General features: G+C 42.6%; 2 protein-coding genes across 3 annotated transcripts; one reads left to right on the forward strand and one right to left on the reverse strand.

Moving 5' to 3' along the window:
* Nucleotides 1–197: 197 nt before the first annotated feature.
* Nucleotides 198–3,566, forward strand: LOC108044054. Its single transcript, XM_017122907.2, has 10 exons — nt 198–390; nt 447–574; nt 634–1,024; nt 1,082–1,469; nt 1,525–1,732; nt 1,842–2,013; nt 2,073–2,209; nt 2,335–2,719; nt 2,834–3,221; nt 3,300–3,566. Exons 1-10 carry the CDS (start codon nt 220–222, stop codon nt 3,491–3,493), a joined length of 2,562 nt encoding a protein of 853 aa, XP_016978396.2. The 5' UTR covers nt 198–219; the 3' UTR covers nt 3,494–3,566.
* On the reverse strand, nt 3,524–14,648 carry LOC108049137 (myosin-VIIa). Of its 2 annotated transcripts, XM_044459524.1 has the most exons (10): nt 14,463–14,648; nt 12,534–12,797; nt 11,351–12,472; nt 10,780–11,295; nt 9,411–10,433; nt 6,969–7,178; nt 6,615–6,913; nt 5,025–6,560; nt 4,843–4,966; nt 3,524–4,774 (listed from the first exon to the last, which is right to left on the reverse strand). In XM_044459524.1, exons 1-10 carry the CDS (start codon nt 14,484–14,486, stop codon nt 3,524–3,526), a joined length of 6,369 nt encoding a protein of 2,122 aa, XP_044315459.1. In that variant the 5' UTR covers nt 14,487–14,648. The 2 variants fall into 2 exon arrangements, with proteins under 2 accessions (XP_044315459.1, XP_044315460.1); XM_044459525.1 differs by lacking the exons at nt 9,411–10,433; nt 10,780–11,295; nt 11,351–12,472; nt 12,534–12,797; nt 14,463–14,648 and adding an exon at nt 7,236–7,287.
* Nucleotides 14,649–15,154: the final 506 nt, after the last annotated feature.

The following is a 15,154-nucleotide window of genomic DNA, read 5'->3' on the forward strand; positions in this document are numbered from 1 at the left end:
ACGTGTCCAAAATCGACATATACAAACATATTATATTATGTGATGGCCAGTCAATTTTTACCCCATGATAAGGCGCTTGTTACGGTTATATCGACCGTTTAATAGTAAGCTCCTGTTTGACTATCTTTACAACCTTATTATGACCTGATCGATATGGCAATCGTCTGGCTTTTATTTGAGCAAATTAGGTAGTCGCTTGCCACATTCTTAGCCCTAAGCATGGCATTGAGTAGTTTTCTTATAGCTCTGACGTTAGTGGGCTTGGCCCAGGGAGCAAGTTTGAGCCAGGACGAAAGGATACGCTATGACAACTACTCGGTGTATAAGGTCAAGTATGAAACTCAGGAACAGAGAAGTTTATTGAGAAAACTCGTGGAGGATCGAAAAAATGTAAGTTTCCTTTGTGTAATATCGTAAATGAAAGATGTTAAACACTTTTGATTTAGTTCAGACTTTGGCATGAAGCGAAGGATGAGTTGCACTTGATGATAAGTCCAGGGGCTTTAAGCGAACTTGAGTCTCAAATCCAGAGGACCAACATCAGCGCCAATCTGTTTATAAGTAATGTACAGGAGTGAGTAAAATCCAAATATTTATTGACAATGTGAGAGAAATCAAATGAATCCCGTTTAGGCTAATTGATTCGGAGGAAGATGCCAATCTTAGAGCTAGCAGAGATGGCTCCTTTGGTTGGACAAAGTACAATACGCTGGCGGAAATTTATGCATGGCTTGACGAAATTCTAGCTGCTTATCCTGTTATAACAGAAAGTTTTGTCTTGGGTCAATCGTTCGAAGGTCGCACTATTCGGGGCATTAAGATCTCCTACAAATCGAATAACCCAGGAGTGTTTATTGAGTCCAATATACATGCAAGGGAGTGGATTACCTCTGCCACAGCCACTTGGTTGATCAATGAGTTCCTTACCTCCACGGATGAACTGGTGAGGAATCTGGCCGAGAGTCACGACTGGTATATTGTTCCCGTGCTAAATGTGGACGGCTTTGTTTATACACATGAAAAGGTAGTGCCACATTTCTATTTTCATACTCTCTTTTATAAAAGAAAATGTATTTTACAGGACCGCATGTGGCGTAAAACCCGCCAACCATCCGATATTTCCACTTGCATTGGCGTCGATCCCAATCGCAATTACGACTCACATTGGATGGAGAACGGAGGTGCTTCTTCAAATCCCTGCGCTGAAGATTACGGTGGGCCGAATCCCTTTTCTGAGCCGGAAATTCAGGCCATGGCGGATTTTGTGAGCGGCATAAAAGACAAAATAAATGTGCTGCTGGCATTCCACTCGTACAGTCAGCTCCTGCTTTCTCCCTATGGACATACCTCCGAAGAGTTTCCACCCAATTTCGATGATTTAATGGACGTAGCTCAGGCTTTTGGTGATGCAGTTGAGAGTCTACCTTATGGAACTGTCTACAGATACGGCTCATCTGCGGGTATTCTTTGTAAGTTGATAAAATATCGATGAAATTGCATGTATATAATTTAATACTTTTAAAGATGCCGCTTCTGGAGCCACCATCGATTGGGCGTACAATGAACAAGGTGTGGATATTGCCTATACCATTGAATTTAGGGACACTGGTCGCTATGGATTTATCCTACCCCCGGTTCACATTCTTCCGAACGCAGAGGAGGCATTGATTGGTATTGCGGCTCTTTTAGATAAGTGTGAAGAGTTGGGTTATCTTAAGCTCAAAAACGCACAGTAATTTCTGGGAAATTCAATGTACAATAAAACAATAAAGATTAGCTGCAGATAATCACTTGGGTTGAGTTTCTTTAGCATTAAGCCAAGCAACACAATTTTAGTCGTTGTTCAAAATGCGTCTGCTTTGGTTGCTTGCCACGGTGGTGGCTCTAACAAGTGCTGGAATCCTTAAGGATGCTCCCAAGAAGCGCTATGAAAACTTCAGGGTATATAAGCTGACTATTCAGAACGAGTTCCAGTTGGCTGTTATCGAAAAAATCGCTGAGCTGTCGGAGAAGGTAAGTTTACCAGTGCTAGAAATCAGAATACCTAAGTCACGTAACGTTTTGCTGCTTAGTACAATATCTGGAAGGATTATGACGAGCATACCAAGCAGTTGGACATTATGGTTAGTCCCGAGGAGCTGAAGCACTTCCAAAATCTTATTATGTTCAATAATATTGGCAGTGAGCTAATGATCGAAAATGTCCAAGAGTAAGTAAAGGAATGTGACATTCCCTTGATTTACGGCCACTCGAGACGATAAGATCGCTCGATTAGCTGACCATTAGTTTGTGGTTATTTGGGGCCATAAAGATAACGATTGGATCACCTTTTAGGCGTATCGACGAAGAGCAAGTCACGGCTACTGCCGATGATGCCACCTTTGGATGGACGAAGTACTACGAGCTGGAGGAGATTGAGGCCTGGTTGGATCAAATAGTGGATGCATATCCCACGGTGACCGAGAAGTTCATTGTGGGCGAATCCTATGAAGGTCGCACCATTCAGGGCATTAAGATTTCGCACAAGACTGGCAATCCTGGCATTTTTATCGAGTCCAACATCCATGCTCGAGAGTGGATCACTTCGGCCAGTGCCACATGGTTCATCAATCAGCTATTGACCTCACAGGACGCCGAGGTGCGGAATTTGGCCGAGAGCTACGACTGGCACATTGTACCCGTCTTCAACGTAGATGGTTTTGTGCACTCACACGAAAAGGTGGGTACAAACTATGACTTACTGTTGGAATCTAAGGAAAATTTTTAAAAATATGATATATTCATTTAAATGTATATTACAAAACATTTCTAAACATATGTTTTTGAAATACAGGATCGTATGTGGCGCAAGACGCGTCAGCCACATGCTACAAATGCGTGCATTGGAGCTGATGCCAATCGGAACTTTAACTCCCATTGGCTGGAGAACAATGGAGCATCTAGCAATCCCTGCAGCGAGACCTTTGCCGGAGATACGCCTGAATCTGAACCAGAAGCCAAGGCCTTGGCCGAGTACCTGACCACCAACAAGGAAAAGTTTAATGTGTACATATCCTTCCACTCTTATGGACAGTATCTGCTTTCCCCTTACGGACACACCAAGGAGGAGTTCCCAGAGAACTATGCCGATATCTTAACTATTGGCAAGGCTTTTGCCGATGCCATCGAAGGACTCCCATACGGCACTGTCTATCAATATGGGTCTACTGCTGACGTGCTTTGTGAGTACTACAATATTTTGTATTCCATGGGTTAACAAATTAATATGAACCTTACTTAAATATTATTCCTTTGTGCAGATGTGGCCAGTGGATCCTCTGTAGACTGGGTGTTTAACGAACTGGACAAGAAGATCGGTTACACAATCGAATACCGAGATAAGGGTCGCTATGGATTTATCCTGCCACCTGTGCAGATTATTCCAAACTGTGAGGAGCTGATGGTTGGAATGCGGGCTTTGATTGAAAAGACCAAGGAGTTGGGTTACTTGTAGGGGCACAATTTATTTGATTCGAGTAAGCATTTACTCGTTTTCATTAAAATACCTCATATAAGAGGCCAGCAAATCGTCCATTTTGTAACCTTGGGTGGTGCTGCACAGCAGCTTCGAGGCTCCGATCATGTTACCAAACCGGATGTGGAAGTGGTTTTTGCCCGAGCTCCACATTCCCAATTGGGAGTACTCGTAGCTGCGAAGGATCTCTTTAGTTTGTGGATCCAACAGATGGAATCCAGAGCTGTTAATTGCTACTAAGAGCGATTCCGGTAGGCCATCCTCGTTTTGCTGTTTGACAACAAAGAAAGTGGAACCGAAACAAGAGAAATGGCAGAGTTCTTGGAGGAACAAAAGCTTGGCATGATCCTCAGTCAAATGATCGCGGTGGAGTTTGGGCAGGATTTGTTGCCTCCATTCAGCCACGGTTTGAAGAGGTATTAGATCTTCTGGTATTAAACGTGGCAGCACTTCCGGTAGTCTTTGCAAGCTCACATCATGATCCGCACTGTACACAAGACAAGCCAAATGCGAGGCCTGCTCGCAATCGATAGGATAATAGCCTTTTAGGTATTTGTGAAGCTCTTGGGGATAGCTGAAGATCACATCTCCATTTGGATCTTCCCCTGGAAGGTTGTTCAACCACAACTTTCTCATAAAGTGCAGTTGGTAGTGACCATCGGATATGGAACGCAGGGTCTTCTGCTGTTTTAACCAGTAAATAAGTTGAGTTATGAAATCAAAAACAAAGTCCTCTTCCGGCATGGCATACACTCTATCGCCGGTCTTCAAAAAAATACTATAGCCCACAAGTGACTTGAGTTCCAATCTTTGAGCTATATCCGCAATGAGCTCTGCTCCCCGGGTGTGTGATTCAATCTCGAAAGCTTCAACTGTATCATCGGGAAAATATATCTTGTGGTAGATGTGCAGGCAGCGCTGTTGAATGCCCTCAACCTCAATGAGATGTGGCGCTTGTTTTCGCTGTCCTTGGGCCAAGGAACGTTTCAACCGTTTGAGGCAGGCATCTGCAAGGGCATCGGCACGCATGCGCAACAGGATAATCAGTTCCCTCATAATCAGGACACTGGGAGACACCAAGCCCGTGGCCAAGTAAAGCAGGTCCCAGCCCCGCTTCTCGCTATCGCTGGATGGATTATTCGTTAGCTGCTTCATCAGCTGGCAATAGAGCTCATCACACAGAAGGGGATGCTGTAGAGCTGGCTGGAAGATGAGGTCCGTGTTTACAGGCAGATTGCTCTTTGCTATGTCACCCATGTACTTCAGGGGATATTAAAATAGAAAGTATTGATAGTTATAATAAATACAATACAACCATTAAGTCTTACCTTAAGTATGTGATGATGAATCACCAATGCTTGTTGGAAAAGTGGTGGTACTTTAACCACAGCTTTAAGCAGAGGTGCCTTCAGTGGTTCCGGAGAAAACTGCGAGAGGGAAGCCTTGTCAGAGCTGAAATAAAATGGAACATAATAAACATTCTGAAACCACCTTACGTTTCACAACTTACTCTAATGGCTCCCTGAAATGTGTCTCAGCCAGCTGAGAGATGATATGTTGACGACGACGGGAGTGATTCGCCCGAGGCGTTGGTTTTGGGGGTTCTTCAAATCTGCCCTCCCTGAAGATATCTTGTAGTTTATCGCTCGGCTTGGTGAGAGTGGCTAAAATGCGAACATTCCCTGCAGCAAAGTGACCCCAATGGCCATTAACACAGCCCCTATAGCAGTCTTTGGCATTGCCAGATAATAGCTGTGCACCCGTTACCCCTGCCTCGAATTCGATGAGGTCACCAGGGGATAGGATTAGGAAATCTTCTTGATCTCCCTCCAAGACCTGATCAATAGCAATTCCGAAGCTTGAACGCTGGCGGAGATTGTCCAGCATATAGTTTATCACCTCGTTGGCATCTTGAGCTGTACTGCACTGCAGTACAAAATTAACATGTTGGTAGGTCATTATATGCAGTTCATCATTGGCTTCCAATGTAACTTTCAGTAACTCGCCGAAACTACAGGAGGCCAGCACCTGTTCGGTTTCGTCTATAAGGAAAATCCCAGTGGAGTTGATGCCCAGCATCAGCTCATCACTTTGGAGTTTGGGTCCCTCTTTGCGAATCACTTCAAATAATCGAGAGTGTCTCATGGGCCAAGATAGGTGAGCAAATAGACAGATGTCCTCCTTGGCTCTCTTCTGGGGCTCTAATTGTAGGTCCTTCTGTTTTTCCTTTACATAAGAGCTCTTTTCATAGGTGGCTGCTATTAACCGACTCCAGTTATCGATGGCTCGTTCACCTGGAGCCAGAAGATCCCTGGGGACAAACGCAGTTATCTCAGCGGGTTTCAATCGAAAGATCTCACCCGGTCCATGTTCTATAAAACAGGCCAGTGCGCACACCATGGCAATGTCTTTCTCAGAGCGGCAACGATACTCTCCGCACTTTAAGCCATTCAAGATTTGCTTGTATATAAGCTGAGTGGCCTTTGGATCCACCGATGGATCATACCAAGTGGCAAACATTTCCTTGCGGAGGTAGAGTTTCCAAGGGGCATCCATCTGACGTTGCTCACACTCCGAAATAGCATCAAGGACGTGCTCGTGACCAGCTCCCAGTGGAACTAACTTCCCGTTCAGTGACATTACCAAGCCAAAGCCAAAGGTATCGGTAAGACCCAATCCGTGGCATAGTTGATGTACCGCCTCTCGAGAGGTACTTGCCGCGTCCACCTGCAACCTTCTCTGCTGTCCGTCCATCAGGTGAATGTCCAACTTGAGGGCCTGACGACCCTGGATAGCTTGTAGTTCAAATAGCGAGGGTGGCTGACAGCGGGATCCGTTCACCAGAGTTCGCTCCAATCGCTGAAAGCAGGGAATGGCCTGCAGTTGGGCGGTTCCCTGCTTCATGAAACTTCGCAAATGGGGCTCGAAATCGCTGCTGGGTGGAAAGCAGCTCAAGCAAAGCGAAAGGAGCAACCATCCACGGGAATAGGAGCTCCGACTGGGGTTAAGATATAACTGTTTGCAGATCTGGGCAAGGATTTCGTCCCTGCAATATAGAGTGGTTAAGTTTTATTCAGAAAATGGTCTTTCAACAACATACCTTAGGGTGTCCTTCAATATTCCATGCCCTATAATGAAGTGCAGTTTATCTAGGTGACTCCTGGGAACGTTAAGCCAATGTTGGTAGAATTCCTCGGCTTCCTTTTGACCTTTTCCCACAATTTTCGGGGATCGCCTTTGGGTTTGACGCACAAACAAACGTGGCTTATAAGAACCAGAAGTGCTTAAGAAGCTTGACATTTCTGTCATCAGGTTTTCATTGTCGTATAAGTTTAAAATGGGGGAAGAAACAATCTCCGGCATGTCACCCATGAAACGGAGGATGGTTAACCAAATGGCCTGAAAGCAAATAAGAGGTCTAGTATTTTATCGTCACATACTTTAAGCCACTCACCTTAGAAGCCATTTCATCAATAGGATGCTCATGCTTTAATAAGGATTGCTTCAGGGGTTTTCTTTCATGCTGCGCCGTGGCGCCTCCGCAGAAATAGGTGGAGGCATATTTCAGATAACTAAAGTCGGTGGTATCGATATTATTAGTCACTGGCTTCGGTAGGCGTATAGTATCGCCTGAAGAAATGTTATTAAATTTCCTCAATGCAGCCTGAAATGGAAATAAATATCAATTGTTTAATTACAGGGTAAACATAGGTTGACACACCCATACAAATTATATTCACTTTCCTAGTTTCACTCTCTTATACTGTGTACCAGCACACAGTTTATAATTCAGCCGTATTAATTATTTTGACAACTGTAATCTGAGTGCCACTTATCGAGAGGTGCTTTACTCGTAAGCTTTTATAAATATATACTGGTAGGTGAGGGTACTGCGACTGGTACGGGTATGCTGCACCCGAAGATATGCCGTCGCGATAAGGACGGCGGCGATTATTTACGATCCCGTTTTATTTCATTTATCATTGGGTATTTGTTTTAAACTTCTGCCGCCACCTGATAGCGATTGGTATTGGCCACGCTTCGAAAGCAAAACTGGGGTCTCACCTCTGGAATTTGTTTTGCCGCAATTTAGTTGCTGACTAAAGACGAAACGACATGGATCTGCGTTCTTAGAAATAGCTTGACCATTGCAAGTGGGGGAATTCTAGGAATTTTGAATAATAAAATTGTTTTGGTGGTGCGCAGCGGTTTGTTTTATTCAACTCTTCACGGACGACTCGGAAATCAGAACTATGGATTTGTTAATAGGTCAAGTATTATTGAAATTTGATTAAAAGTATGACATCCTAAGCATATTGGTGGGAGAGCTAAGGAAATTGGGTCATATATATGCTTCCTGATAATCTAATTTAATGGTCTAATAAAACTGCCCAAAATAAAAATAAAGAAACAAAGTGGTGCTCTTGAAAACCAAATCTACTTAGGTTTAACTTTAAAATTCACTTATAGAAATGTATGTTATTCAAATAGTAAATCCGAGTAAGTAATATAGTAAATCGGAGTAAGTAATAATAAGTTTTTAACATTTTAAAAAGTATAACAAAACTTTTTAAAAACTGTGAGTCAAAAATCTTTTAATGCGTCTTACTTTTTAAAACTTAAAAAATCAAGAAAGTTTCTAGGTCTTTTGATACAAATACTTTAATGGAAAATAAGGTCAGAAAGAAAAAAAAGCCAATCGCTTGTATGTCCTATCTATTGAATAGATTAAAATAAATTAATTTTCTACAAGATAACACTGCAATGCCCTTGTAAGCCATTTGGACAACTCATGTCCATTGTTCAAATTTCAATAAGTTAGTGCTGATGACTCAACCTGATTTAGGCCTTTTGGACTTTAATGGTGAACTGCAATCCCAAAGTGCGGATGTGATGTGGGACGCTTACTGGACTTGGACACAAAGCACAAAAGCTGGATCGGGGAATTCCACACGACCTCACAACCATACAACCACAACCAACGCAGACGATTAAACACACGAACAAAATCCGCATTTATATCTATAGATGCCTTAGAGGGTTTTTATTTACAGTGTTTAATAAATATGATTCACTAAAAAGTAGGGAAAATATAACAAAAAGCAATCACAAGCAAAGACATATGGTTTTATATACAAGCTGACATTAACCATACTTATGTATTAGATTTGTACATTAAAAAAAGGCGAATGGGTTTCCCAAACTCAAATAGGATTGTTCTAGAAGCCACAACCAACATAATTCGTTGGACTGAAGGAGAAACTCATAAAGTTGCACTGATCAGTACGATTGTTCCATTTTTTGGGAATACAATTTAAAATAAATAAATAGATCACGAATAAAAATATGGTATTTTGATGGACATTTAAGAAAGACATTTTAAAATATAAAGAAAATCATTTTACAAATGGAAATGAAAAATGAACCTTTTCTTTTTACATACTTATAAAAAATGTAAAATATAAGAAAAGTGTTATTTACTTTCTTCTTTAGGCCGCAATATGAGATAATAAAAAAAAATATTTATTTACAATATTTTTAGAACATATTTCAATGACAGGGGACAGAGGATCTGACCTTTTCTTGTCAATTTTTTGTATCCCTAAAGGAACGAATCCTACTGATCAGGACTAACCATTATCTAGTAGGTTTATTCTCCAGCACCAGCTATCCTAATATCAGCCATAGCTACATGTGTCTAGTTTGTTCGGGGCTGTTCCAGTCCCAGCCTGAGTCGCTACTAGAGGCGGGTCTGGTTGACAATCTTCCGAGGCGCCGCCTCATAATAGTTGACCGGGCGGGACAGGAGCTTGGTAGGGACATCTCTGCGCATGCGCAACGCCTCCTCAAACATCAGAGACTTCTCTTTGACATTCGGCCCCAAGGGACCACTCACGTCGGGCTCGTCGTTGAGAAACCGGAACACGTCGTCCACCATCTGCTTGGAGGACTCCACATCAATGGTTCCCCCAGGACTCTCGGGTATTACGTTGATCCTGGTGGTGGCACTGGCGGGCCGCGTTGCCAGTGGGGCAGCTGCTATCAGTGTGGTGGGCGGTGGTGGCAGGGACATTCGGGCCTGGAGGGTCGGAGCCTTGGGTGCCTCTTGCTTGATGGACCTGCCTCTCCTGGGCTGCTGCACTGCAGCCATGGCCACGGCGTTGCGAGTAGCTGCCTCGGCCTTGAGCCTTTGCTCTTCTTTCAATCGCTTCTCCTCCAGATCCTTTTGCTCCTTCTGCTTCTGCTCCTTAAGTTGCTTTAATCTTAGCACCTCTTCGGCTTCCTTTAGCTTGGCCAACTTCAGTAACTCCTCCTTCTTCATCTGCTGCTGTTTTCGATTCTCCAGCAACTTCTGCTGGAAATCTTTGCGCACCAGATAGCCACGACTCAAGGCCTGGAGTTTGATAGTTCGACATCGGACCATCGTGAACTTGGTGGTCAACTGCTGAGCAGCTATACAGGCTCCCAAGCGATGGAATCCCTGCCGCATTATCTGGTACTTACGACGCTGCAGACGACCCCGCCAATATCGCTGAACCGTGATAATGGCCTCGCGGTATCTCTTCAGATAGCGCCTGAACAGAACCCTCCTGATGCCTCGCTGTATGGTCACAATGCTCCTAAGCATCACTTGGGATCGCTGCAGTTCCAGACTGGCATCGTCGTCGTCCCTCAGGAAAAGCTTGGTTTTTCCATACTGACGATCAGAATCGGCGGGTAGAGCAACTTCACAGATCTGCCGTGCCACCGTACGGCAGTCGCATGTTTCGAGAGGACCTACAGGTGGCACCAGCAGGCGGTATCGCTCCACGAAGGCACGGTAGGCGTGGCGGATCGGGTAGCCCGCCCTTCGAATGCGAGCGGTCTCCATCATGCCCGAGTAGCGTAACTGTCGTACACACAGCTCCTTGTCAAAATTCTGAAAGAGTAAAAAGAAAAAAGATTAATTTCTATAAATGAACCTAATGCATAAATTATTAGAAAGAATAAATTTGTATATTCTAGTCCTGTTAAGTAAGAGAAGTTCAATACTTATTTTTAATCTATATGTTTAACTTTGTTAAATGGTCAAAAGATACGGGTTCCAACTTGTCGTTAAGTATAAGTGCAAGCACATTTTTTTATAATTTCGTACTTGATTTATTATATTGGGTTAAGTATAAATATAAGAACTTTTATTTAATTTCGTACTTGATTCATTAGATTAAGTTAAGTATAAATGTAAGCACTTTTATTGAATTTCGTACTTGATTAATTTCACTCACCTTTGGCTCCTTAAATTCATTTGGCTTGATGCATCGAATAAAGTATGGATGTGCCTGCGACAAAGTACGCATCAGCATGTCCAAAGAGTTCCTAAATTTCACGCACAAAGTGGGCTGCTTCTTGGCCGTATCCATGGGCATTTCATGAGGGAATATGTCCACCAAATATTTATTAGCAGATCGTTGAACCAAGGACCTCAGATCACCGCTGAAGGAATCGCGATTCTTTTCAAGGAAGCCCAATGGATTGTACATAACCACGCCGGCATAATGACGTATTCCAAAAAGCGAGGTTTGGGTGGTTTTTCCTTTCACGTAAATGGATCGATTGCCATGCTGAACATGGAGCTTTTCGAGTAGAGTTTGATCAGTGCCCTTGGGAAACTTGGACTCCTCATCAATAAGAGACATCAAATTCATGGGTTTCATGCCAATCAGATCCAGGATTTGTTGATTATCCTGAAACTCAATGTGCTGCCAATTGATGTGCTCGTTTTGGTACTCATCCTGCTCCATCTGAAGGATACATTGGGTAAGTAACTGCAGAGATACATTTGTAATTTATTCCTACCTTGAAGATATGTCCCACGAAAAACTGCTGTAGATTCTCATTGGCATAGTTGATGCACAGTTGCTCGAAGCTGTTATTGTCAAAGTTCTCGAAGCCGAAGATATCCAGAACACCTATGCTATTCATGGGCTGATCGACTTGTTTGTTTATAGTCTCATTGATCCTTCGCACAATGCGCACAAAAATGCCATCGTAGAGGGACTTCACAAAGGCGTCTCGTCCTTCAAGTGCCGCTTCTTTGGACAAACTGGTGGTCACATGCTCACCATGCACAAAGATCGTCCTTTGGGTGAGAGCCGCATTTAGAGGGGACACGGGTATTCCCAGTAACTGAGCAACTCTCTGTAGATTCGGAGTGTCGTCTATCTCAGCAGCTTCCAAATTGGCCACTTCCGTGGCCGTAAATCTCAGGTTACCCAGATGCAAAATGGCCGCCAGTAAACTGAGTATACTCCACACTTCCTCTGGCTTAAATGAAAGCACCTTCATGGCCGCCCTAATGTCGGCAAAATCCTTGGCATCTCCTTTGCCCGGCAACGTAAAGCATCCTCCTTGGGCCAAATAATGATACTGACTGGGCGACTGCTCCTGCAACTTTAGGCGCTCTCTTTCCGGAGCTGAAAGTCCCGCCAACATGCAGTAGAAAATGTGGTAATTGCGTTCTTCACGGCTCTGGAAAACAATGCGGGATTTTTCCAAAAGATACTGCTGGATTCTCGCTCCCTGAATGGCACCCTCTGGTGTGAATCTGATCTCGATATACTTTCCAAATCTCGACGAGTTATCATTCCGCACAGTTTTGGCATTGCCAAAGGCCTCCATAATCGGATTAGCCTCAATAATCTGCTGCTCGATCCATGAATGTTTGCCGCTTATTGCGGCCAGGTATTGCAGTATCAACTTGGTGCTCTCTGTTTTTCCAGCCCCTGATTCGCCACTAATGACCACACACTGATTCTCCTTAAGTCTTTGCAGTCTTTGAAAGGCATTGTCACTTATGGCAAAAATGTGGGGAGGTAGTTCAGCTAGGGACTTATTCCTGTAGAGCTGAATCTCCCGATTCGTGTAGATAGGCAGAATCTGGTAGGGATTGATGGCCACCAACATAGAGCCAGTGTAGGTCTAAAAACAACAAATTTTGCATTAAGAAATATAATCAATTAAATTCAATAAATAAACTCACATAAATTAGCTGCTGGGCATAGCGATTCTGCAGGTTCCTTAGTATAGTATACTCCTGTAAGTCTCCCAATGTGATCATATCCTCCACACCCTCCTGGGAGGTGATATGCATGGCCTTCAGGACATCGCCCGCTGGCACCCAAAACTGCTTGTTGCGATCATCGCACACCAAGGTCTGTGTTTTTTCCGTTCGCACAATTCGAGCGCCAAAAGGCACTGCGAATTCGCTGGAAGTGTTCTGCGGCTTCACCCACACGTACTCGCCCTGAATTGATAGCAAAACAAAATAACAGAGATTAGAGTCAAAGCGTCAATGGGATTATCTCTAAAATCAAACCTACTCCAACCCAAACAAGTACCCCTCAAAAAAAAATATTCATTAGTAAAATAGTAATGGGTCATATCACCAATTTTACAATTGACAACAACTGATATTACGGGCATTATTTTTCTTGGCGAGTTTATAAATATTGCAGTACAGTTCATAAACCGAACCTACAATAAGGTCTTAAAACTGGACAAAAGCTTATCTGTCCACATTAAATAAAGCTAATAATTTGGCCACCAGCTATCTCATTTCCTTTGATTCCGACTACAACGCCAAAAGTAAAAGATTTTGAAAAACTCGATAAGAAATCAACAATGAAGTCATATCGTTATAAAATAATTTACCTATGGGACCCCCTAAATATCCAAAGATATCTATGGGCTTTTATGGCTCTGCCACAAACAAACGAATATCGAATTGAAAAGTGTATTATTTTATGAACGGTATAAAGTTAGCTTTGTCTACTTTATATGCATCTTTTGTAGAAACAAACGATTTAAATATAGGTAATGAAAGCAAACGGTAGCCAATTTTGCAAATAAAAGTAGTTGTTGCCGGGCGCTATCTTATCAGGGGAATGTCGATATACAAAAAAAGGTTTTATCGGTATTTAAGAATCAAAGCACTACCAACAGAGTACATGAAACGGCAGCCGAACAGGTGATAATTGCCTAAAAAGGAAAAAGGTCACCATGAAGTGCGAACATTAAACTAAATAAAGTCTAAACGGAGTCGATAATAGCTCTTTTTGGGTATCTATCTAAAACGACCTTGCTTATCTTCTGTAAGATTAGATTATAGACCAATTTTCGTCTATTTAGCTGATGTCATCTATTATCTATTTCCAAAAAATGACTTGAACACCTGCTATAAAAGTCCGTTCTAATTTATATTTTAAAACTTTCCTTTCACCATAAATACTGATCGGCAATCAGAATTATTTACTAATCGAAATGTCAGACTATGAGATCACCCCAATAAACAATGACTCATTACAGTCACTAATCTAAAATATTTTAACAATTAGTGTGCTTATGGGTTTATAATAGTAATTCTTCGTAGAATTAGACCAAACAAACAGACGATAAGACGATTTAAACGCGGACAATACATTTCGTTATATGCAACATTGGATTTACTATATTCCAAAGCCTTTTATTGAGCTTTTCGTATCTCTTTTCCTTTCCAATCGATAATTGGCAAAGTATTTGATAAGCCAATTGGTGGGAGAGGAAAAATCCGGAATTTATAAAGAACTATTTTTAAGTTTATTTAGCAAATCAAACTTGAGACATTTTTGAGCTCGTGACGGACACAATCTGATGTTGGGCTACCTGGTCGTAAATACTTTATGCCCATAATCACGGGTATTACTACATTCCAATTAGCACACGTGTAGGCAAGTGTAGGTGATAAGGCGGGAAGTTTAAAATTAAAATGAGCCCCATGATATAAAGCAGAGCAGTGTGAAAAGGAATGTGATAAAACGATTCGGTTATCATAGTAATTTTCTGATAACCAGAGCGACTGGATGGGAAAAACTGCCACGACAACCAGGAAGTCACTTTATATACATACGTATAGTATAGCATTCTCACTTACATGTTGCCGCACAAATTCGGACATGGCTGAATTTTTATTTGGCTTGGCCAATTTCACTTCACCCCACAATTCACAGACACACGCGCCGTCGACGGTTCTTAATTGGCAAATATTTGCCCAAAGATTTCGGTTCTGTTGCCACAGCCGTTTTTAATCGAAGTTTTCTGTAGTTCTGTTCGGTTCGGAGTCTCGCAAACGTCTGAGCTCTGCTCAATGGGGCCCTCGAACGTTTTGGCTGGCGAAGTGAGTATTGCCAACTGTTATCTCGGCTGATAATGAATATTGAATGCTTTTTGGCAGCCCTTATCGCCTCGAAGTCCATATGGCGGCGCTCTCAGCCAAAGAAAAAAAAAGAATGCAAAATGAAAAGAAATGACTAGGACTGCGAACTTCATGCATTTTGCATACGTCATGATTATAATAAATCGATGGCTATCTCACGAATCGCTGCTTATCTGGTGATGAGCTGCACATTGGCTCATGTTGGCGTTCCACCGTAACTGACCCTGCCCATGAGTCATGTGATTGGTCATGTGTTTGAGGTATGGGTATGGATAACGCAAGCTAATGCCAATATAATGAAATCTGAAGTACCTGACTTTAAGGGGTTGTGACTACAGTCAAAAGCTAACACCATTTCATTGTGATTTGGGGGAATTACCTTTCTGTCTAGGTAAGTCTTTGGTTTTAAG

The sequence above is a fragment of the Drosophila rhopaloa genome, unplaced genomic scaffold (assembly GCF_018152115.1).
Source record: "Drosophila rhopaloa isolate 14029-0021.01 unplaced genomic scaffold, ASM1815211v1 contig_2, whole genome shotgun sequence".
Classification (NCBI taxonomy): Eukaryota; Metazoa; Arthropoda; class Insecta; order Diptera; family Drosophilidae; genus Drosophila; species Drosophila rhopaloa.